The 24272-nt window shown below is 41.2% G+C and overlaps 1 protein-coding gene and 1 long non-coding RNA gene across 7 annotated transcripts in view; one reads left to right on the forward strand and one right to left on the reverse strand.

Annotated features, from left to right (window-relative positions):
• KLHL29 (kelch like family member 29) overlaps positions 1 to 24272 on the forward strand; it is a 391804-nt gene that overhangs the window by 250407 nt on the left and 117125 nt on the right. For all 6 annotated transcript variants that reach the window (XM_027897467.1, XM_027897468.1, XM_027897464.1 and 3 more), the window contains 2 exons: positions 2912 to 3053; positions 3804 to 4361. In XM_027897467.1, the coding sequence (XP_027753268.1) occupies positions 2912 to 3053; positions 3804 to 4361 (700 nt within the window). The remainder of the gene's footprint in view (positions 1 to 2911; positions 3054 to 3803; positions 4362 to 24272) is intronic.
• On the reverse strand, positions 2960 to 4119 carry LOC114064438. Its single transcript, XR_003572755.1, has 3 exons — positions 4037 to 4119; positions 3634 to 3864; positions 2960 to 3023 (listed from the first exon to the last, which is right to left on the reverse strand). It is a non-coding gene; the product is annotated as an uncharacterized LOC114064438 (long non-coding RNA).

Here is a 24272-nt window from a genome sequence, read left to right on the forward strand (position 1 = left end):
AATTCACTGAGTGTCTAAGAAGCAGGGTTTGTGAGCGTGTTTAGTGAAACAAAATTTGGAAAAAACTAGCATTTAGCTCATTTATTGACAGCAAACCTGCAATTCTCATTCCTCTTTATTAATGCTCAAAGTACAGAATTTAGATCTGGATTTGGCTGCAAACTTCACCAGTTTCACATGTGTCTGATCTGGGGCTCTAGTTTTTTTGGAAAGCAAGTTTCAAAATAGCCAACTGGATTTTTGTAGTATTTAGGGGAGCTGTGTCACATACTCCCTTTTTTACCCATTCTATCTATGCAGAACATATGGATTCTTTTAATATTGTAGTGTTTGTGGGGTTCTGTATTATTTAAGATACAGGAATAATTTTTTCTTATTTTAGGTTGACAGTGTCTTAAAGGAGATTGGGGATGTAACAAAGTTAAACAAGATGCTGCAAGTCTCAACAATGCCACACAAAAATGACAAGTGTGTATTTCAAACCCACTAGTAAGATCCAGTTCTTAAAACAAAGAAATGCAACACTCAGTGCTACGTGTGGAACACACCAGGCATGATTTCAGTCATGAATTCTTCTCTCTATTCCTAAAAATGCCCAGTTCTCTTTATTGCATTTACAGTTTTTTAAGGCTTTACTTTAGGATAAATATTAGTGTTTCAGGAGGAAGTATTTTAGCTGATATATAGACAGAGACTGCTGGTGGTACGCTTTTTTTTTTTTTTTTCTTTTTTTCTACTGCAGAGTGCCTTGGCTGCTGTTAAACAGTTTAGGTGGATCCAAAGGGATACTGCTAACATGAACTGGTAAACCACCAGCAGCGTTATATCCTCCTGTGTCAAAGATCTTGTACAATGTAAAAGCTAAAGGTATTCAGATTAACCATTTTCTCAGGACAGTTTATAAATAGAAAGCATTTCAAAACTGAGATTTATTTCTTCCCCTCCTGCCCTTTCTTCACCATGAATAGAGCAGAGCTCTTAAAGCACTTGACTGTCTGAATGTCCTCTCTTTATGTCTTTTCTTTTTATTTCAATTGCAAAAGTTATAGAAGTAGTTGAAATAGTGGGGATGGAAGGAATTGTGAATCAAAACCCAGGATATCATTGTTCTTGGTGCCAGTAGAGTAGAAAGAAAATCTGAAGAAATTAAATTAAAAAAAAGAAAAACGCACACACAGTCAAACACAAAAAAACACACTCAAAAAAAACCCAACAACCCCACCACCACCAAAAAAATGGAAGGGAAAAAAAAAAACACAAACTACAGAACCCCCAAACTAAGGAAAAGAATAAATTGATGTGCTTTGAAAAACATCTATCTAGCTTCAAGATTCCATAGGAAAAAAATAATCACATTTCCTTGTGAGCATCTACATTTAGCAAAGAATAGCATTTCTAGGGGAGTAAGTATCCCCATTGTGGCTTCTGGGAGCAAAGAGTGCAGCACAGCAAAACCCTGACGTCCATCAAGGTTTGCCCCCAAAACTCCTGACTCCTGGAGCCCAGGAGACCAGTTAAAGGTCTGGGGAAAAGGGTGTGGGTGTCAGGAGATGTCAGAGGCTCTTCGGACAAAGGAAGGGAGTATTGGAGCATTGGATCCCTGGTGCTAGTGTGGGAAGAAGGGAGGGCAGGAGGAAGCAGGCACCTCCAGAGGATTTAAAGACAGGAGGAATGACCGATGGGCTTGGGAAAGGTGTGCATGTATTTGCAGAGGGCATAAATGGGTCTGCTAATGACTTCCTTTCATGGGGTGATTGAGGTACTCGTCATGGGGGAAAAGGCTGCTGGTGTTGACAGAGATTTCATTGGTACTGTGTGACCCAGGGCATTTATGGAGCTGCTGTGCCCTCATCTCTGAGTTAAATTACTTCCCAGATGTAAGGCAAACAAGCAATCGCTCAGACTGGTCTCCTGTTCTTTATGGCTTCAGTCCTCAATACTCATTCAGCAACAGGCAGCTGGTTCCGTTTGCTTGGTTTAGGGGTTCTGACACCGGTAAAAACAAAACAAAACAAAAAAACTTTTAATCTTTCAGCAAAGAAATACGCTGCAGACATAAGTAAATGAGACCAGTTGGAGCACCCTGGTTTTTGACAGGCCTTTTCTCGGCAAAGGAATGGTTGTTTGGGAAGATCCCCTAAAACTGCAGCAGGGGGGCTTGCGTAGCATTTAAATCCATGTGATAGTTCCTTCATCAAGAGATCTCTTTCAGATCATATCCCCTTTGATGATTATTCAGCCCCAATCCTTCCCAGACTTTACAGTTATTTTAAGCTCTCTGAAGACCTGCCAACATACCCACTTTAGCAGCCAGTGATGTTATGCTGCCTTTTTTTTTATTGGCATTCAATTTTAAGGGTTGACAGACAGTAAATACTAATACTTCTCTTTACTGTTCTACAGTAATTTGTCCTACAGTTGTAAATAAGTCTCTCTTGTTCTGGCTCCTGCTAAACAAAACTCACTCTTTTCGGAAGGCATTGAACAAACAGAGGATTTTCCCATTTTATGTAGCTTTGACTGAATGGAAATTACCATATCTGGGTTGTCGCTGGGGGGGTTTATTTACATCGCAAATGAAGCAACTTATTTCTGAAAATACTAGTTTGTTGAGGTTTGTTTTTGGTTTTTTTTTATGACAGATCTATTAAATATCCAGAAGTATTTTTGTCAACTATATTGTGTTTCCATGTGGATATATCATGCAAGCCTGGAGGAGGATCACATAATTTTTAGAGTTGGAATGGACCTGTGGACATAGTCTAGTCCAGCCCCCAAATGAATGACATTTAAAGATCTTAGGATATCCTCTTGGAAAGTAACAAACAAGCAAGCTACTAGCTTTGAGGAACTGTAATTAATCCCAGCAGTCAAAACATTTTTATTCTGTATTTTTCTTTCTCTCTGGTAGCCACCTTGCATTTCCAAGACTGAAAATCAGCCTCAAGGACTTGCAACGAGCGTCAGATGGGGACAGACACCCATCAATCAGTCCACGCCCTGGGACACTGATGAGCCTCCATCTAAACAGATGAGGGAGAATGAAAACCCAGGTACATTTCTAATCTTATTTGTAATTCTACCAGGGAAAATCGTTCGAAGCAAATTCAATGCACTATCTCCATTTACCTCTGTAAATTAGACTTCATTGTGAGCCCTTTCTTTATTCTTTAGCAGGGATTTTCTCTCATTGTAAAGACCCCTCAAGTTTCTTGTGTGCTGGGGCTAATATGAATGTATTAAGATGCTGCAAGTTCATTAGAGTGTGGTGTTTTTTTTTTGCTTCTCTGCCTTCACTAGAGGAAAAGTCACTCTGTAATACTTTAAGACCTCTTTTATGTCCAGAACTACCTGAAATGATTTCCAGCTTCCAGACACATATCATACATTGTGCTACTATGCCAGACGCCTAATTACAATGTCTTTGTAGTGGCTGGAGCACCATTATTATACACACAGAGTGTTTGTCAGGGAGCCGTGAAAGCGCAGCGGGAAAAGAGGTTAATTTTCTTGGAAGTGTGCGCTTAAGCTGCATAAAGTGCAAAATACATAAAACCACAAACATACTGCATGTCAACTGACGAGTATTTTAACAATTGCGCTCACATCGCTGCAGCAATTTTATGCACTTACTGCTTGGGAACGGCTCCAGACCCTGAACTGCTTCAGGTGTTGTGCAGCGGGGCGCGTCGGCACGGTTCGGCGGTGGGCGCGGGTGCGGGAGGGGAAGGCTGGGGGTGTTTATTTGTGTTGTGCCCCGTGCCGAGCCCATCGCTATTGCCGGCCTTCCCTTCGTGCCGCAGGTGCAGCGCCCTGGGTGACCACGGTGGCAGCGGGCAGCCAGCCCGCCCTGATCACGCACTCCTACGGGATGACACAGCCGCCCACCTTCAGCCCCGCCGCCAACGTCCAGGCCCCCGTCATCGGAGTCACACCCTCCCTCCCTCCGCACGTCACCCCCCAGCTCCCGCTGATGCCGACCCACTACCAGCTCCAGCCGCAGCCCTCCCAGCCCCTCAGCAACATGGTGGTCAACCTCCAGAGCCAGCCCTTGTACACCAACAGCCAACCCCTCAGCATGTCCTCCATGAGCGGCGTGGGCCCAGTGGCCCACCCGGGCCCCGGGGCGGTGGGCAATGGCCACCTGGCCTGCCCCATGCTGCCGCCGCCACCGCCAGCCCTGCCCTCGGCCGCCCTGCCCAGCACCGCGCCCGCCACCAACGGGCAGGCGGCCGCCCCGCTGCCCCCCAACGCGGCGGCGACGGCGGCGGCGGGCGGCCCGGACAACACCAACGGGGTGCAGATGCTGCGGACAATCGGCGTGGGGAAGTACGAGTTCACGGACCCCTGGCACCCCAAAGGTAAGGCGGGCCGGCTTGGCCCCACAGGGCGCGCGGTGGGGGCAGGCGGCGGCAGAGCCTCGGCGTCCCCGCCGCTCTTTGGGCCTGCCAGCCCTGCCCCAGCGACTGCCTCTGTGCTTCTCTAAAATGCAGAGCTTTTGTGAGTTACTGATGACAAAAAGCAGCGTGTTAACAAGAGGGAGGATGAGCTGTGGGCGTATTTTGTAGTGAAAAGCAGCTTTCAGGCCTGTCCGATAAGCTGGTGCTCCCAAGGGTAAAGCAACTATCATCCCGTGACACTCCCTTTGAAACACACTCTGTGTTTCCATCTGACCTTTGTCCTCCTGGCTGCAGTTGTGCATCAGCCACAACACTGGCCACCTTCTTCTGCCCTTGTCTTCTCCCTGCTCTGGTAGGAGCCCAAGCCAAACACAAGTAACCCACTGACTGCAGCTGAACAACACAGACGCACTCAGCATTAAGGGGAAAACTTCATTACCAGCTTCACTGGGCTCAAATGCTGCAAAACACCCTGAATAGTCATGAGCGTTCTGGGAGGTTGACCTTTTCCGATGAGTAGTTTGTAAATGAGCCCCACCACTGGGTCACGGTGGAGTGTTATTTCCGAGTGTCTTACCCCAGACACTTCAAAACTCCCTGCGCTCTGTGTGCCGGGTTTCTAATTGCATTTTCAGAGTTTTCCCTTCCTCCCTTGCAAATCACGACTAGGCCACATGTGCAGGAAAGCGAAATGGAGCTTACGAAAATATAAATGTGGGCCTATCAGCAAAATCAATTAAATTGATTTTGTAAAAAAACCCGCACCTTCATTAAGTCCGTGATCTTTTATGTATACATTTGTATTCAGACACAATCCATGTGTAAATTATGTATTTGCCACAAGCTATTAAGTTCTATTGTGTAGCTCTGTATTAAAGACAAGGAATCTCTATTAAAAATGATTAGTCCAATAACTCTTCCTGCTCATTACATAAATTGAACTTTGGTCTGTGCAAATTCTTACCAAACTTCTCTTGAAAAGGAGCTCAGAAACAAGCTCATCAGTCCTTTCCTAAAACTAAATATTTGGATTGGTTTTAAATTTTCAACTCCAACCCCCAGATAAGATGAGGGCTCTTGCTGGATGGTGAGATTCTGAATTTTTCTTTAGCTATGGATGGGCTTAAAGTGATACCACCCCAGTCAGGTAGTCAAAAATTGACCAACAATTGCTTTATAAGAGTTTAATTAATTCTTTCACTTTAAAAAAATTAAAAAGGGAAAGACAAAATCCACAAAATCAATTTGTCAGGTCATGTTTATAAGTTAAAAACACTTGATTTTTTAGAAGGAGAAAGGGGAGAGATTTATACCCTAATCTTGGTAGACTGAGCAGTAGTGGTTCTATTGGATGTCCCTCTCCTCCACAGAAGTTATTTGTCTTCTACAAGGCATCATCTCCACTTTCCATAGCCACCTATCCCAATTTGCTGCTCTGGTTACTTGGATGCCTGATCAAATTAACACAATTTAAAGGATTACTTGGTGTCACTGGGGACATGTGCAAATATACAATACAAGGGAAAACACATAAGCTTAAACCACTTTCACGGCGGTAATTTGATCACCTATCTGAGCCCTAGTGACACTAACCTAGTGAGACAAATGAGCACGTCAGTGACTGCACACTTTAGCTTGGGAATACTCCTAAATGCCTCGCATACTTAGGGCCAGCAGCATCAGCTGTTATTTACTCTTCCTCCATCAATTAACCTTCAGCAGATCTCTGGCTGGCAGGTGAAGTAAACTTCAAATCAGAGCCTAAGTAAAATATTTAATCGGTCTTTTAATATTTGATTTACAAATTCTTGGTTAGCATTTTTGCTTAACCTGCTGTAAACCCTGGTCTAGTCTAGTCTAGTCGGAGCACCACAGAGACCAGTTGGCCCAGGAGGTGTTCATTAGGGTGCAGAGGAGAGTTCCTCACTGAAGTATACCCGGTATGCCAGACCTAGGTCTGGTCCTGTGTTTGGAAACCTCTGTGCTGAGGAGGAGGATCATAAGGAGAATATTAAAACAAGCAGTATTTCTAATCCATGGCAACTCTTGACATATTTGCCTTACTGTACCTTATAAACTGCAGGTTAGAAACTGTTTTTCCAGGGATTAGGTGGCTTCTATCTGACCATCAGCTATTGAGTTATTCCCATAGTGGTTAAAAGCAAACAAATGTAAGATAATGAAGCATGAATATGCAAATGTCTCATAAGTAGGACTTATTTTATAGAGAAAAAGTAATTCCTTCCTCTGTTTCTAATCTTAAAAGCCCTTACATCTAAAGCTACAATTCTTCTTGACAAACCTGAAATCAGAGAAGATTTGGTTGTTTTTGAGTAAGAGAGAAAGAATCAGGAAAGAGGAGAGAACTGGGTGCTGAACCAGACCTTAAAATCTCACTAGGAAAAGATTCCTAATATAAACTCTATGGGTTTCAGTGTGGCTCAATTTTCTAATTATTTTATGTTTTAATTTTTGCCCTCAGGGATTTCAGTCTTGAGAGCCTGGCTGATTTCACAGTCTTTACGTGGTAGACACCTTTCTCTCCAGGAACAAATGGAAACTAGGAGAGAGTACTAAGATATTCAAAAATACAAGTTCAAACTAGTTCCCTACAAGTTTCATTTAAGTATCCTCTCTCCTTCTTGAAGAACCTTGGCCATATAAGAGCCACTGCTAGTGGCCTTGAGATCTATCTCATTATCCTGAAATACTCTAAATTAAATTTCACTTGACAATCCAGTCTTGTTCAGGTTTGAATAATTACGCAGCTATCCCTCAAGTGATAGAGCAGTTTTTGCCGGTTAATATGATAGGCTTTCTTATATTTTTAGACTTTGTTAGGGAGCTGATTTGAAACATCATGTTTTATTTCACGTAATTATCTTTCATTTGGCTGTTTGGGCCATTGTATACTTTGTTCATGCAGAACTGGGTTTTGTACTCAGCTATTTCTAAACAGAGGTAAACAAATAAGATACCAGAAGTTAAAGGCACTGCTAGTATGTTGTCTCATTTGCAATAGGTCAAGAGATCTCAGTTACATGACTGAAAGAGTCGAGTCATTTCCATGGCTCTGCAAAAAATACCCTTTGATAACAAGAACCACGATATAAAACAGATATGTCATTCTCCTTACAGCATTACAGGTAATTTCTACCTAATTCCATTGAAACTACTTGTAAGAAAACTTTTGCCTAGATTAGAGAGTCTTCTTGGTTTGATGGGTTATATTCTGTTAAATATGAATGTTAACTTTAGTTACATCATCCATTTACTTACTGAATTTATAACATTGTCACATTATGAGAGACATAAATAAAGTTCCAAATAATTATTACTTTTAGCAATGTACGAAGAACTGTAGAGCTGCTGTGTGAAATGCATGGGGTGTTTTACCATACCCAGTCAACAGGAGGTTTGGGAGTCATCTGATTTGGCTTGTAGTTTCCCTGTGGATAGGATTTATGCCAAATACTCCCAGCTGACTTCAAAAGCCACAACACCTTAACACAGACACATAAACTAATATTTTAGAACAGAATCAACCTTTGTTTTCTACCCATGTCCTAAGTCTTGCTCTATAAGATTAAGTGCCAGGGGAATTAGTAAAGCAGAATATTCAGAACCATGAGGATGTTAATTGTGAACATATTCAGTGAAGATCCACTGAAGTTCTCATAGCCAGATTTTTGCATGACTTCTTCAAAAAATACAGAGTTGCAAATAATATTCAAACATAATTTCAATATCTTCAGGCTACATGATGTGCCAGCACAAATTGTCGGTTGCACAACGTGCCTGCAGGGAAGAGAGAAACTCATCCCTTCAGTTTCTGACACAAGGTGCCAGTTTCCCATGCCATGGCACAGTGACAGAGACCAATGTCTGTGTGCCTGCCAATCCAGCTGAGTCCGGACAGAGAGGAATTAATCAGTCGGATGAAGGACTAGAGGAGATTGGTTTCCTCACAGAAATAACTGAGTAACTGAGATTTAGTCCTTGACGGCTTTGTAGGGCAGGTTGCTTCCTTATATTTGAGACTTGTTGCAAATCCAAAACTGAAGCCTTGGTGGATAGCCCTGACATACGTAGGACATAAATGTTCCAGCTTGGGGTCTGAGATTGTTACACATTTGGAAGGATACTCTCTTCATAAACTTGATATATTTTGAAGCATAATTGCTAAGACAAAAAAGGAGGAAAATACAATACTTCATCACACAGTACTTCATACATACTTCATTGCAGTTCTTACTCCTGAAGTGCAAAAGTAACCATGGACATCACAGGTTTTAATTTGTGGATGTTCATGGATACTGCTGATGTTTGTTTCCGTAGTATTTTTGTTCTGTCGTTCTTCGGTTTGCAGTCCTTAACTGGTGGGAAAAGAAAGCAGATGCTAATTAGTGTTCAGAGTGTAATGACTGTAGAAACATAACAATATCAGAAATAAAATCTGAATGTTAATCCTTGTAGCACTAATTTCTTAACACTTCATTTTCAAGCATCAGCAAATAGCATGAACTAAACAATAACAAAACTACAGACGAATACTGTTGCATCATCACTTATTGATTGCACCTTTCACACTTGACTTTATTGCATTGGAATTCTCATTAGGCCTCAGACAATATTTACTTTCCTTAATCATGAATAGTAACAAGGCAGAGTACAACATTTTGTCAATAACTATCAACTTTTTCTTCACAAAAGGCTGAATTTTCAAAGGGGTTTCAGCTTGACCTGCAATTCTGTGAGTGTACCTAGTTTTAGACATGAATACTGGGGGGGTAGGGAGTGTTTAAATTCAAAGTGCAACCTAGCATTTTGAATTCTAGTAAACTTAATTAAAGGATGTTCTGTGATGAAGACTCCAGAAAACCTATTTTCAGTTCTCTGTCTTGCACCAGCATGGTCTGTACACATGGTCTGTACATCTTAGGAAACCCACCCTTATTTTTGTACCCATACATACAGAAAGGTGGATAGATAAATAGTTTATAAAAATTACATATATAATATTTTACATAAAATTGTATAGTGTGTCTGTGTACATGTATATACGTATATATCAATACGTGTGCTTAAATTTGTGGAGAAGGAAGTCTCCTGTTTCTTGTAGGAGAGTTAGGTTAGCATGGAAGTGTTAGCATTGTATATGCGTCCTACTGTGTTTTCCTTAGGATAGTGGTGATTTTCTGGGGTGACATAAATGGTACCAAGGTGCAGATGATCAGTGGTCATTGTTTGTAAGCTCAGCTTGGTAATGATGTGTAAGAGTTCAAAATCCCAGAATGATTGAGTTCGGAAGGAGCCTCTGGCAGTTGTCTGGTCCAGCTCCCTGCCAGGTAGGGCCACCTAGAACTGTTTGCCCAGGGTCTTGTCCAGATGACTTCTGAATATTTCCAAAGGTAGAGACTTCTCATGCTCTCTGGGCAAGTGTCAGTCATCCTCACAGTAAGAACACGTTTCCTCATGTTGGGAGGGAGACTGGTTCTGACACTGAGCACCACGGAAAAGGCCTGGCTCCATCTGCTTCGCACCCTCCCTTCAGGTATTTATATACCCTGATGAGATCACTCTGAGCCTTCTCCAGGCTGAACAGCACCAACTCTCTCAACTTCTCCTCCTAGGAGAGATGCTCCAGTCCCTTTGTCATCTTCATGGTCCTTTGCTGGACTGTCCAGTATGTGTCTCTTGTACTGAGGAGCCCAGAACTGGACATGGCCCTACAAGTAAGGCCTCACTAGTGCTGAGTAGAGGGGCAGGATTGTCTCCTGAGATCTGATGGCATTTCTTTGCCTATTGAAGCCCTATTGGCCTTCTTAGCTGCAAGGGCACACTGCTGGCACATTTTACTATGTCCATGGACAGTAATGAACTTAAAGCAAACAGGTTCTCTAAAATCAAATTTTTATCAAGATTAATTACAGTCTTCTTTCATTAATATAATGCTAACAGAATTGCAAAGTTGATGAGAGTATCTAAGCAATCACTTGAGTGAGAATGAAATACGTTTCGTATTTCTGTGCTCCAGGTGGGGTATTTTCAGTAATTCCTGTCCTGTCTTTTAATGTTACTGTTGGTCAGGTCATGACAGACAGTGATTTAGTGTACTGAAGAGTCAAAGAGGACTTTTAATAGTCCCAGAACATTGCCTTGCTAAACATACAGCATAAAGAAGGTGATTAAATTCTCTTTTGACTGACATCTCTCAGTGTGTGAGTGACATGAGATTTCCATGTTTTAACTGGAGCAGGATCCTCTCAACACTAACAGTATTTTATGGGTTATTGTTAAAAAGGAAAGCGGGGCATTGCTAAACTAAGTTAAAACTCCCTGAAACTGCTCTTAAAAGTCATCTAGTTTGTGCTGTTGTTTTTTATACTTCTGTTTTTTAAAATAAATGCCAGATTTGCAACTGTAGCTCATCTGCTGAAAAACACAGAGCTGAAGAACTTTGATTTTACTCTGTTACATGATATTATGTCATCATTTGCAGCTCCATTAAGTTTTTAGAGATATATTTGCAGTTGCCTTGAGTTTCTTCCCACTCTGTAGTCAAAGATATGGTTTGCTTAGAATGTGGTTTCTTAAAAATGTAGTTCTGTCCATGACAGTGGCCATCAAATTCATTCAACATAAGTCTGGGAGGCGGCAGAGTTCTGCTGAATTACTATTTTCTCTCCCATCAAAACAACACTATATTCACAAAGTGCAGAATTTCTCAGAGGCTGGATAATAACCAAAATCTAGACTCCCTTTTGGCACATAATACATAAGTGCCAGCTCTTTATAAATACAGACCAAGTTTCCAGGCAGGCTGCCTATCCATCCATCCATCTATCCATCCAAATACTGTTCCAACAATCCCTTGCAGGGAGTTGGAAATGCATTTGGATGTTCTGAAAGTTATAATTGTCCAAAACTCTTGTAAAGTCTCCATTCTCCTTTCAGAACTCGTTAATATCTGTTTTCTCTGACCTTGTCTTCCCTTGGTCCTCTGACTTGTTCAACTCTTGACACATATGTGGGTGCAACCCTTGTCTTCATCCAGGAGTTTGGCTTCGGAAATTCCTTGAATTTCCCACTAAGATTTCTTTTTCACAGCAGCGTGATTCCTCTTCTTTTGATGTCATGACTTTAAAAGTAGACAATCAAGTTATAGCTACTACAGAGTGTCAGCAGAGAATGGGGACTTCAAACATAGTCAAAATTGAACAAGCTGGGTCCATCTGGAGCCAGACTCTGCATTTGTGTATATACTTAAATGTTCCCAAAATAGGCTATTCTGTGGCCTCCGGAGCTCTCCAGACAAGCAGATTTATTAAATTGCAAATATTTTTTGGTTTCCTTACAAGAAAGTGGAAATGCTTTTTTTCTAATCAGCAATCCCTCCATGGAGCAGTGCCTGAACTCTGAATGAAGAAGAATATTTTTTGATTCCAGTTGCATTCAGAACAAGAATTATTCTGTCCCATGTAAGATTTAAAAAAAAAAAAACTAAACAGATTTGTGAAATAGAAACATTTCCAAATAGTGACTTTTCTTGCCCTGCTGTGCCTTGAGATTGCTGATGATAAGCTCTGCTGTCCCACAGCGACTCAGGTTTTGAGCTGTGATCAGCAATAATAATAATAATAATTGTAATATGGGATTACATAACACCTCAAATCTTCAAATTGCTTTTAAGGACATAAAAGTTATGTCTTTAAGTTACTTCTGCACAGGAGACTTAGTTAAGCTTCTTCCAGTCAATCTGGTTTGTGTAACATGTATATAACAGGTTTCTAGTTGTACCAAGTGAGAGTAAAAAGGTATTTGTGCATATTTGCACCTTAATATTTACAAATCGCTGCATTAGATTCCCAGATTAGATATTCTGGAAAGTATCATTAGGGGATGAAATCATCACTAGGAAGGAGGTACATAAACTTGCAGGACTTTCCTGCACATGGACAAAACTTCCACCTTCTAGATGTGTAAATAAAAGTGGCATACTAAAAAAAGTCATATTAAATTCAGAAGATTACAGCATTAGTGTTGTACTGTACTGGAAAAATCTTAGGACTGTTGAAAAATTTGGAGGTTCAAGATAAATACTTGAACAGGACCATAGATAGTAGTATGTACATACACCTATGTGTATCAACCATTAAATGAGAAGAACTTGACTGGACAAGGTGCCAAGATACTTAATCAAGTTTGCACAATATGACTGTGCAATGCTTTGCAAGAAGCTAAAACAGATTGGAGGATTTGCCTCAAGACTTTGTACATTATATTTTACATTATACATTTATAGAATCATAGAATCATAGAATAGATTGGGTTGGAAAAGACCTCCAAGATCATCAAGTCCAACCCCTATGTTATACATTATATGCTCTTTAGCATAATGCTCACAAAAAAAAAAAAAAGTGTAGAATTAAAGAGAACATTATGGTTTTTATGATTCCTCTGATGTTTCAGAAGACTACAAAATGTGCCCATCAATGTGCACACGGAAGTATTTGGATGGGGTTGAGGAAGATGGTACAAAAAGGACAAAATTAGATAAAATTGAAGAGGTCTTAAGAGAAGTGTGGGCTGACACTCCTGTTCAGTCTGACTTATTTGTAGACCATCCAAATCCAACATCAAACCCAGCACTTCTGTGTGACCTTTTCCTCATGAAGGAACAGGGAAATGTTCCTTGCGTCCCCAAGCTGTGGATATTCTTTAAAACAAGGATCATTTTGCACAAAACACTACCATCCTGTGGGAAGCAGATGGAGGAGCAGTACTGGTAGATTCCTATTGCCTGTAACCTAGGAAATTGGAGATTCTGCTCTTTGCCTTTTCCAACCTGGCCTTAATCCTTGTTTGAGCATCTCAGGTACCTCCTACGTGCCATCATCTTCTGTGACCTGGTGTGTGGACTTTGCTAGAGATGCAGATTTTCTACATGGGAAGTTCTTCTAGATGAGAAATAGAATTTGCTGAGGTTTAGGTGTTTTTCTGCTAGATACACCCCTATCATGGCCATACTGTGCTGTTTTATGAGCAGTGCATTTCTTTGAGAGGTCTTTTATTATTCTGCAGGATGGTTAGAGCTCTGGTTTGGAAGCCACGTTAAGCACTTTTTAGGAGCATTTCAGAAAAACTATTGCTAGATAGGTAACAGGTACCTCCAGCAGGAATCACTTAAGTGATTCCAAGTTTATACAGATACAAGTATTTAGCCGTCAGTACGTAGAGAGCCCTTGCACTCTGAAGAAATACATGAATCTCTTTTACATTTGTATAAACGTAACAAAATCAGGGGCTCATATTCCTTCAGCTCCTGAATAACATGTTCTTCATGTGTTTTACTTGCTGAAATGATAAAAGCAAATCCGACATCTTGTCCAAGGATCAGCTGTTCAAGGACAGTCAAATCTGCTCGTGAGCAGAAATTGAGTACATTCCAAGAAGAGTCTATGTGTAAAAACTCCACACCAATAAGAATTTCTTCCTTGGAGAACTTGAATGAGTTCCCCAGCCCTTTGCTGGAAGTGTCCCTTATGCCTTTGGATAAGTCATCATTACTTTTTTTTTTTCTTTCTCTCAAAACTGCCATATAGGCAAACTTTGTGCAGTGAATCTCGGTGTTATCAGTCAGGGCTGCCTTAATTCACTTTCATGGAGATAAAGTGATGCTGAGAACACCTCTTGGCTTTAAGGGTAAACTCAAACAAGAATTTTGCTAAAGCCAGGAAATTATTTTAGCATGTATTTTGGTCCAAATTCATGGGTGTTGGAGTACTAGACTCGACTCAGTATTTCAGTAATATTTAGTATTTCCAGAGACTGAGTCTTGTTTTTGTGTCCTAAAGAAAGTAGAGACAGGCTGTTTATATACTGAATATATATATATATATATATATATATTCAAAACTATATAACTGTCTGTAAATAACGTGTTAACATATTTAGAAGACAAATTCTAAATATCAAAGCATGTTTTAAAATACAGTTTAGAGAAGGGCCTATTTCAAGAGTGCAAAGTCCTTTTGCTTGTATTGAGTTAGTAACATTGTCTGATTCCTTCCCCTTTGAACACACTGAGAGAAGGTTTGGGTTTTAAGGTGAATTCACACTGAGGTGGGAGGGAACCAGTCCTGAAGTGGAACAGGACCACGGAATGTGTTTACGACAGGAAAAGGGATACCCGTGTTGCATCTAAGTGAAATAGGAGAGGTGGTTTTAAGGATGTAATTTATAATTACCCAAACTGGATATAGATTATAATTATGTAGTCTGGAACTATGCCAAGACACTGAAATTAATATTTCAAGTTTGGAGGGAGGAAAAATGAGACAGTGTTTGGCTGGGTTGGTAGTTGTCTATCAGCCATGAACTGAGAACCAGGAGAGTTCAAGGAACCTTCCTTAAACCTTGAATTCACCTCCCAAAAATAGATGAAGAGACTTTTACTCAAAATCTTAAATGGAAAACAGAGTATATAAAAAACCCATTGTAATAAGGAAAAGATTGTTTTTACATGGTTAGTAAATGAGAATGAAGAATCATTTGTATTCAAAACTGAAGTCTTGGTTTAAAGAACCCTAACCATCAGTCAGGTCTGTTAAGTAAAACCTTTGTTTTATTTAATTGTCATTGTATTAAGAGAGTATTGTGATATTATTGGTTCAAATTATGTAACATTAATACAGTATTTGCCTGTTAACATATAGGTGGGGTAAGCAAGCACATCTAGTCCCTTTTTGTGATCAAGATGGTTTTCCTCATCTACCCACGGAGAGCTACTCCTGAATGTCATACATCAAATCTTTTACCGGGCATCGTTTCATTAACATCACTAAAGCTAATTTGGGCATATATTGTCAACAGTTTTGATTCATGGTTTGTTAAACTGCTACTTATACTGTTACCTCACATAATTTCCAGTGCTGTCTTATACTGTTTAAAATATTAAAGCCTGCTAAGAGGGTTAACGTTGAGAGAGAGGCTTATAGACCTCATTCAGAAGACATCCCTTGCAGTAGCGCAGTGTCCCGCAGGGGGCTTAAGGTTTTTCGTTCAGCAGTGACTCAGAAAAAGGGGAGTGCTGTGTATGTGGTTTCCTCTTGGTCTTTACTCAAAGGCTTCCTCACTATTTCCCAGCTCATCACGGTCCTCATCAGCCTGTGTAATGTGCTCATCACACGCTCGTTTTCAGCTTTTGATTTGGCCTGGCTGTCTGCTGGGGAAGGTTTCCTCTGGTAGAAGTCTCCAAGTGCATGAGCAAGTGAGCTCCAAGTGTTACTAATAAAAAATCCTTTAATCCCCTTTAACAATGATAAATTGGAACTGAGAACTCCTCTTACTTTACTGATACATTCAGTTCAGAATTTCACTTAAATCAGGAAATCATTTTATGGGAAAGAGAAAAGTCCTAAACACCCCTATGTGGACGATGGGAATTAAAGGCCAAATGCTGAATTGCTCTTAGTGGCTATCTGAAGCACCTACCAGTGACTGAAACTTGCACTGACATGGCTAGTTCCTAAAAAATTCACTGGTCTTTGTTATTATTCTTACTCACCCTGGAATTTCCCTTTTTATTTTACCCACGTTGTAGCTGGTGTGTGATGAAAGGAAATAGCTGATCTGGACCACAGAAGTTTAGATTGAACAAAGATCTGTCTAAAATAAGTTTTTCTGGATTTAGTTGGATTTGCTACATTGTCTTGATAATAGGTACCTCACACCTAAAATCTGTACTGTTATCCATCTGCTATCCTATGTATATTTTTTACCTTCTTTGTTAAAGAACGTGGCATGATCAGATACAATGAGAAATGAAGTCTCTTCATTATTCTTCTTTCCCAAAAGCGTGTGAGGTTGTGCTGAGTCACCCACAATGGTTTGTGCCTCTTGTAATCCCTACAGATCTCTCTTTTCAGTAGTGGCACTTGAACATTTCCCACAACACAGCCCTCTGCAGTGTTGTACCAGGCATGGAGCGATGTCTGGGCAGCAGGAGGGCCCTTGGAGGGGTGCTCATCCTGCCTGGCCTTACTCCTTGTTCGAGCACCTCAGGTACCTCCTACGTGCCCTCATCTTCTGTGACCTGGTCAGCTTTTGGGAGGCAACACACATCCCAGTACCTGGTTTCCAAGCATCCATCCGTTATCTGCCAGCAAATGTAGGCTCATTGTTTCCTGTCTGCTTTTGAAAATCTGGCCTCAGCAGCAGGTTTTTGTGCATCACTGTACCAACATCTGGCTTTTACTGGCTTGGCAGTCTGTCTGTATCATTAAGTAGAATGAAACTGTGCATTGATATGGATGGAGATGATCCCACACGAATTTCCAAAAGGATGGTAGGGCTGTTGGCAAATTAAATAGTTGAAGAAATTCTCCATCTCTCTTCCTTTTCGTGATGTATCAGGGAATAAAATTGAGGGGAAAGCAGAAAACAAACTAATGTGAGTGTAATTCCCAAATTTCAATCTTCTGTATATTATGGGTCATTACCCGTTAATTTGCTAAATGGCAGTTTTCTATGAAAGAAAAGTTTTGTTTAGCTGTATAATGATGACAGATGATGTAATTAGTATCATCCCCGCATCGAGAATGATAAAAGCATTTCTTTTGTGTGTCACTGCTTTTAGACAGTATAATATCAAAAATGATAACAGTATGAAAATTGGACCGGTCGCCTTCATATTGTGCATGTAGAATACCTCAGTGATATGATACAAGTAATGACAGGTACTTTGCCATGTATTCATTTTCTCCACTCTCTAGCCTTTATATTACAGCAAAATTAAAGCACAGCACTAAGCAAACCAGACATGCCTGAATGCAGACCCATCTTATGAGCCTGTAAACGGCCAGAGTCCCTTTACTATTGCTAGTTATGATAATTAAGCAATTATAAACAGGGTTTTTGAGGGAGAATATTGATTTGTTTTTCAGTTAAAGAAGTTGGGGGGTATTTTAATTTCAGGCCACATTTGTTGCTTGAATTAGTTTTAATTATATTCTGTATAAGTACTTGCCCCATATCCTGGTCTTGATAGTGGTAGATATTCTCATTTAAATATAAATAAATGCCAAACTTATTTAACATGGAAAAGTGACTGCTGTGACTGTGTAGTAACAATTTTCTCTTTGTTGCCATGGTTTGGATTTTTATATAAGCTTTGCAAATATAATAAACCTAATGGAGCTCTTCATCCAAGGAAATGGGTATATTCAAGAAAATAAATTACATTTTGCAAGCTAATGAGCTCTACTAATTGTGTTTATCCTTGTGAATTAATACAATTTAAGCAAATCTATCCCCCAAAATCAAGCATTTGATTGCGTTTTAGCTGCGTGGAAATCAGAACATCCGGATCAAATCTGAGTTTACTGGATATCCAAGGGGTAGGGGGGAAGGTTAATTTTTGTTGACTTGTACAGCTGGTGCTAGCTCCTAGTAAAGCAGGAAAAGTTAGACTTTGAAAGTTCTGACTTCCAGTTGTTTTTTTTATCCAGCTACTTCCCACGCAGGCAGAATTCTCAACACAAAGTTGTGTGTAATAAATCCCATGTAATGCGGTGGCAGGCATGTACGAGTCATGGTAAGTAGCCCACATGCCCACAGGACAGGATAAAGGAAGGCAGGAAAAAGGAATAACAGTTGTACTTTTTAAGAGACAGCTTGTCTTCATCCTCTTCCCTCTCTCCCTCCCTTTTCTCACACTTTCCTTTGCCAACATTTGGATTTCTTTTTTTTTTTCCCCCCTTCCTATAAACAGGTTTTCATTTCTGAAACGCATTTTGGGGAAGGTAGGACAGGTTAGAAAACTCTGTGTATATTCTGGCAGATTTTAGATTTTTCTTCCAGTTGGCTTCTTGGAAGGATGTCAGAGAGCAAAGTAAATGGTCAGTTTGAACACTTGAAATTCTGGAAATACCTCCAAAAACTCTCAAGCAAACTGCATTGGTCAGCAGCAAAGGCAAGCAGGTGCTGGCCAGGAGGTTTGCGCTGGAGGAGGGTGACAGCAGCTGTCAGCAGTGGTCCTTATGGAGGCAGTTTAGCTTGCCACACCTTGGGTTGCTGCCATTTTTAACAACGTGAGCGAATGCATGCCTGAGATGAAGTCTGAGCCTGGCTGACTCTACTTCTTTGGTCCTGACTGCTTTTTTATCCTGCAGATCATTTTCAGCACCGATGCAGGAGTCCCGGCAGTTAACAGCCATTGCAGATTCTTCAGATAGAGCTGGCGTGAGATCAGAGCTCTCCTGTTTCTCGGCAGCAGGTCCCTCTTCATTTAAAACCAGGATTGGGAAGCAAAGCCAGCCTTCCTTTCTGAGCTGCTGAAAAAATAGCATCTTAAAGATGGATAGCAGTCACAGAAAAGGGCTCAGAAGTGAAACTGTGTGTTTGTTTGTTGCAGCTCAGGTAAGAGCCAGGATGATCTTTCCCAGTCTGTGTGCTGAAAAAAAAAATACACTTCTTCCACCTCTGGTATTCAAGTGCTGAGAAGGGCTGTTAGGACTTGCCTTCTAGAAGTTCTGGATTAATTGCATTTGTATAGTGAGAAGAGCATAGCTCCTCAGTGTAGATACAATTGTGCTGTTTATAAAAATGCTTAGAATGACTTTCAGTGGAAGGAGTTGTCACGGATGAGTGACACGCTTCACTCATAAGGCAGTAGCAGCAACATGTTTTTTGATGTAAAACAGTGATTTTAGAAAGTTTGATAGTAAATGCAGCAGTGGTTTAACACAATTGGACCGCAAGTTACACTTGATTATTTACTGCCTAGATGACACAGAAAATTGTCAGGAAGACCCTCCCATTTAGTCATGAGGAATACAAAGGACGCTCTTGTTTTCCAAACTCCTTCTCAAAGGGGAGCTTAGGTGCAGATGGATCCAGACTAAGTCCCAACAGTTTATGTCTTAAAGGAATTTTTTTATCATGTAGATAAGAGTTCAAAGTTTAGCATGCTATTAATCACTTACCAAGATTCTGTTGTGACAAAGAATCTCTCAGTCTCAAGGAGTAACCTTGAGGAGTGTTTCTACTCGAGGGGAGATCCTGGTGTGCACCCTGTTATTGTGCAGGAGAGCCCAACGGGCCCTGGGCTTTTCTCTATTTATGGAGTAAGATGATTGACTCATAGTCATATTTGCATACCAACTACAGATGTTAGCTCTTCCAAATTTGCCTTGAGTCAGACCTTGTGGTTAGGTGAGTGCACTGCTCAGAATAGCCCTTGTGTTGTTATCTGTGTTATCTGTGTTCCCTGAATCCACTGAGAGCTGGATACAGTCATCACAACCAGACCCATACACTCCACTGGTGGTTTTCACTTGAGCAGAATTATGGAAAATAAAGGTCAGGCTGGGAAAAGGGAAAGAGCACACTGTCACAGGAGTAAAGAAGAAGAATTGAGAGTGATAATATGATCGCACCTGTGAGCTGGTATAGTTCTGTCCAGACTAGGAGTTGTAGTGAAATAATAACTTTGACTGAGAAAAAAAAAATCTAGTAAATTAAATATTTATATCAGGAAGTTTTGATGCACAGAGTTGTTCTGGATTCCACAGATTCCAAGCTCCTCAAGAAGGCATTGACACAGGCCATGGTAACTCTGGGGATGCATGCAGATAGATACATAAGTATAGGGTCCCGAATGAAACCATTATCTTGTCAGTGATACAGAGTGCAGAGCTATCTTTAGCAGAGGTTACTATGATTTTTCATAAAAGAACATGGAATTTAGTGACAGTTTTATTATTTAATGTCACATCACTGTTAAAAAGTAAAGAGGAAGCCAGAAGAAGGATAAAGTACAAAAAGCTTCACATGAAAAATATTGTTCACCTCTGATGGAAACTATAGACAGCTAACAGGGAAGAATCTGGAGTTTCTTCAGTTCTTGGCATTGAAAGATTTTGATGGCAGCAGTTTAAAAGTTATCTGTTGCAGCGAAACAGCATCTCAGAAATGAGTATAGCCGTGATGACATGATAACTCTGGGCTGCTGACTTACTGCACAGACCCATGCGTATCAGTGAGAGTTAAAATCAAAGTGAACCTCTGTTTTGAACTTCCTTTTTCTGCAGCATTTGAGTCAGATCTTCAGCATTTCATGTCTCGCCGTGTGGGGTTGTAGAGGTCACTTCTCGGGCCCCATTGACCCCATGCAGATTTATTGTGGAATTGTTTCGGTGAAAACAGAGCTTTGAAGCATCGTGCAGGTTGCCTGGTGACTCCTGCAAAGTGCTGACCACCCCGAGTCTGAGGGAAGAGGTAACTGCGTGGAGCTGAGCTCTATTAAGGGTTATAAAGCTGGGACAGGTCTGAATGATAGAAGGAGTTTTGGCAGGCTGTTAGCTTTCATCATCTGGGAAAATGGGAATGTTTATTAATAAGAACCTTTGACATGAAATGCATGATATGTGCCCCCTGTGCAAGGTCCATGATTAATAATATTAATTATGGGGAGTTCATTACAGTCTCATGGGGATGTGATATGTAATTCAGCCAGAGTTTCATTGTAAATTAGCATTAATGTCCACTTTAAGTACAGTAGCTATCTGTAGCAATGCAGAAGGAGCTGCAGTCAGTATGTACAATAACATCACCTCCTTATTAAATGATGGTAGACTTTTACTTCAAAGAATTATAGACCTATTAGCATTTCTCCTACATTAAATCTTTTCTGTGGTTGTCAGTGTAATATCTGTTGCAACCTACCTACTAGTGCTATTAAAACTTTCCTTGGTGTTGTTAGAAGAGTCCAACTCCTTGCTGATTTGAAAAAGGAAGCAGATAATTTTGAAATCCAGTTGGAAGTACTCTTGATTGCAGTTTCATTAGCAATTAAAAGAGCATGTAACCTAATGGTTTTTCCACCCCGGTCCAGAGAAATTATGCACAGTGGGCAGCTCTTCAGTTGGTGTAAACCATCAGCGATGTAATGAAAGCAATGAACCTTCACTGATTTGTACTGAGAATCTTGCCTGCTCCAAATTGTTCAAACATATGCCTTCCTAAGGCTATGCTTTATTGTTAACTTAATAATGAAAAAATAGTTCATCTTACTTGGGATTCCTTTTTCCTGGCTTGCCTTCCAGGAATCCCATGTGAAACTGCCACTATCTGGCCTCAGTTTCTTCTGAACCACATGTGCTGATTCACTTACCTGTATACAAGTGACCCTTTATATATAAACACGGTTTCTTGTCATCCTTATGTAGCATCTCAGAAACCAGCAGATACTCAGAGCCACTGCCTTCCTGTGCTGGATCCTGGAAATGGCTGGGCAGACCATAGCCATGGTGGCCCCAGATATGAATGCTTTTAAGCAGCTGGGGAAGCAGCTGGTGGCACTGTGGGAGGGGGAGCATCATGCAGATGCCAGAAATCAGCTGAAGGACAGAGTCTTCATTAAAAGACTATATGTATGTTAAAATACATGGGTGTATAAATAGGGATCCAGTCAAACCAGAAAGAATAGGAGAGAAGAGTACAAAACTAGGTGGGTTTTTTTGCTTTTGGAGGAAGTTGCAAGGTTGAGGAGTTATAATTCCTACTCACTTGTTTGGATTGCAGAGTTTTAGAAATGCAAGGCTAGAAAGGGCCTCCTGGGTCATTGTGTCCCATCTTCTGGAGTCATGGGTGACCCTGTGTGAAATACCTTTTAGGAGAGTCCAAGGCTCACTTGCCTTATGTTCCAGTGCATACCAGGGGCCACAGAATTCTTCCTCTCTGAAATTTGTCACCTGTAGTGAAAGATGGAAAGTCACAGCTGTATTGTGCCAAGGAATAAAACAGGAAGAAAACTCAAGAACGTCACCAGCAGCTTAGATCCTCAGAGTTTTCTGTTTGGGAATGCGTTCAGCTCTGCTGAGTTGCCTTCCCAAACCAGAACCAGGTCTAGAGAATTGTAAATCTGAGCCTCTCTCACAGCAAGAGGCTGTGCTGGAGAGCAGGGTAGCAGCCTGCAGCCATTTGGCACTGGAGGATGTGAGTCGGTGAGATCCGGCACCTGTTGGGCTCTAAACACTTTTCTTAGAATCCGCGCAGCTGACCGGCTCCTGGGGAAGAGGCAGCAGCTGCCGGGCAGCAGTGGTTAAATATAGGAGATGGAGAATGCCACATCCAACTGGAAAGGAAAAGAGGGAGGCAGGAATTCTTCAGGAAAATTCTTCTTGGTCAAAAGGGCTCTGGGGTGATCAGGGATCAGAGGCTTTTACACCCTCTGTTTTCTCTCTTGTCTGCAACTGCACCTACACTTGCACACTACATCAGCCTCGGATAATGCCCAACATTGTTTGGCACTGACTGTATTAATGAGTGTCATTTCTGAAATGTTTTGGAGGAGCAAAGGGCCCTGCCTCTTGCTGCAAGTCACATACAGTTGCTGAGATGTGTTGTCCTTAATTTGACTTGATTCTTAGTAGCACTTTTAATAGCAAAAATGCTGTGAAAAGCTTAAATGTGAAGCAATACAGCTTTAGCACGGATGGAGTTTGAAAAGGACATTCAACCTTCTCTAATCTTCAACTTAGATCAGCAAGTAAAGCAAAAGGAAGGACAACCTGAAAGATAATATTTTTCATTGTGATAATCTGCAGTGCTTTAATTTCACCCAGGCATGTACATGGCCCCTTTATTGAAGAGTCTGAGTGTTCTTTTTGCTTGAGCTGGAGGACTGTTAAAAAGAAGCAGAAAAGCAAACCCCTTTACTTAGGCACTTTTCGGGTGGTGTTAGACAACCTCACAGAAAGAGAACAAAGTGAGGTTGAGGAGGCTCAGCTAGAGATTGGAAGATTATCCCTATTCTTCAGACAAACAAAACGAAGGTAAGAAGAAAGAGCAGTGAGGAAGAGAGATACTCCTGTTTTGCTTTATTCACATGCTGCACATGTATTCCAGATAGAGGCTCACAGGTACGGCACAGCCCCTGGCCCTTGGTCCCTCTCTGTTCCGTGAGGACATCAGGCCAGCACACACTCATCTCTTCCCACACCTTCTCCTTCACACTGGGCTGCAGCAGCTCAAACTGGCTGAGCCTGTCGTGGTGATGATATCATGCAGCTAAATTAATTCCGAAGCTGGTCATGCTTGGAATCAGTTCGACAGGAGACAAAAAAGGAAGCTGAGAAAGGGAGCAAAATGGACCAGGTGTGAAACACCATGCGAGGAGAGGGAGTAGTGAGCATGGCCCTAAAGGTGCCTTAGGGTTGGGTTTAACACAGAGGGTCTGAGGTGGCAGGAGCGCCACAGCCCTGCAGGGATCCCTTCTGTCTCCAGCTATCCAAACAGGGTTTCACTGTCTGCCTCTTGGACATTCAACCAAGACAGCATCCAGAACTCAGGAGGAGTGTTCCTTTCCATTTCAAAGACAACACTTAGATGGACATAAAGATTCCTTGGCTTAATATACAGCAACCATCTCACTTTACCTCATTCACTGACTTGACCTTGCTGTGGAGCATAACCCGGGCCCAGGAATGAGCAGTGCTGAGCAAGCATCACATTCACCGTTCACAACCTCAGCATCTGCTGCAAGTTTGGGCCAATAAATCACAAATGCTGGGAGGAAAGGACCACCTCCTGCCGTGTGTCCTGACAGCAGTTCCCACAGTGGGCATCTGATCCTTGACTGAACCTCAAGGCACTGCCATATGCAAATAGTAGTAATCTCTGATTTGTTATTCCTCCAAAGGCGGATGCACCTGCATGTGTCTGTCTGTTTGGAAGCTTAAATAAACCCAGTTGAGGTTTGTTTGTTTTTGCAAGCTTGATTCACCAGCGCAATTTTCAGAATGTGTAAAATACTTCCCAGTTGCTCAGAATGGCTTTTTGCTTTCTTTCTTCCAAATTTGCTTTAGA

This window comes from Empidonax traillii, unplaced genomic scaffold, assembly GCF_003031625.1.
Source record: "Empidonax traillii isolate 1590-97213 ecotype Southwest subspecies unplaced genomic scaffold, ASM303162v1 scaffold543:size1229247, whole genome shotgun sequence".
NCBI lineage: Eukaryota > Metazoa > Chordata > Aves > Passeriformes > Tyrannidae > Empidonax > Empidonax traillii.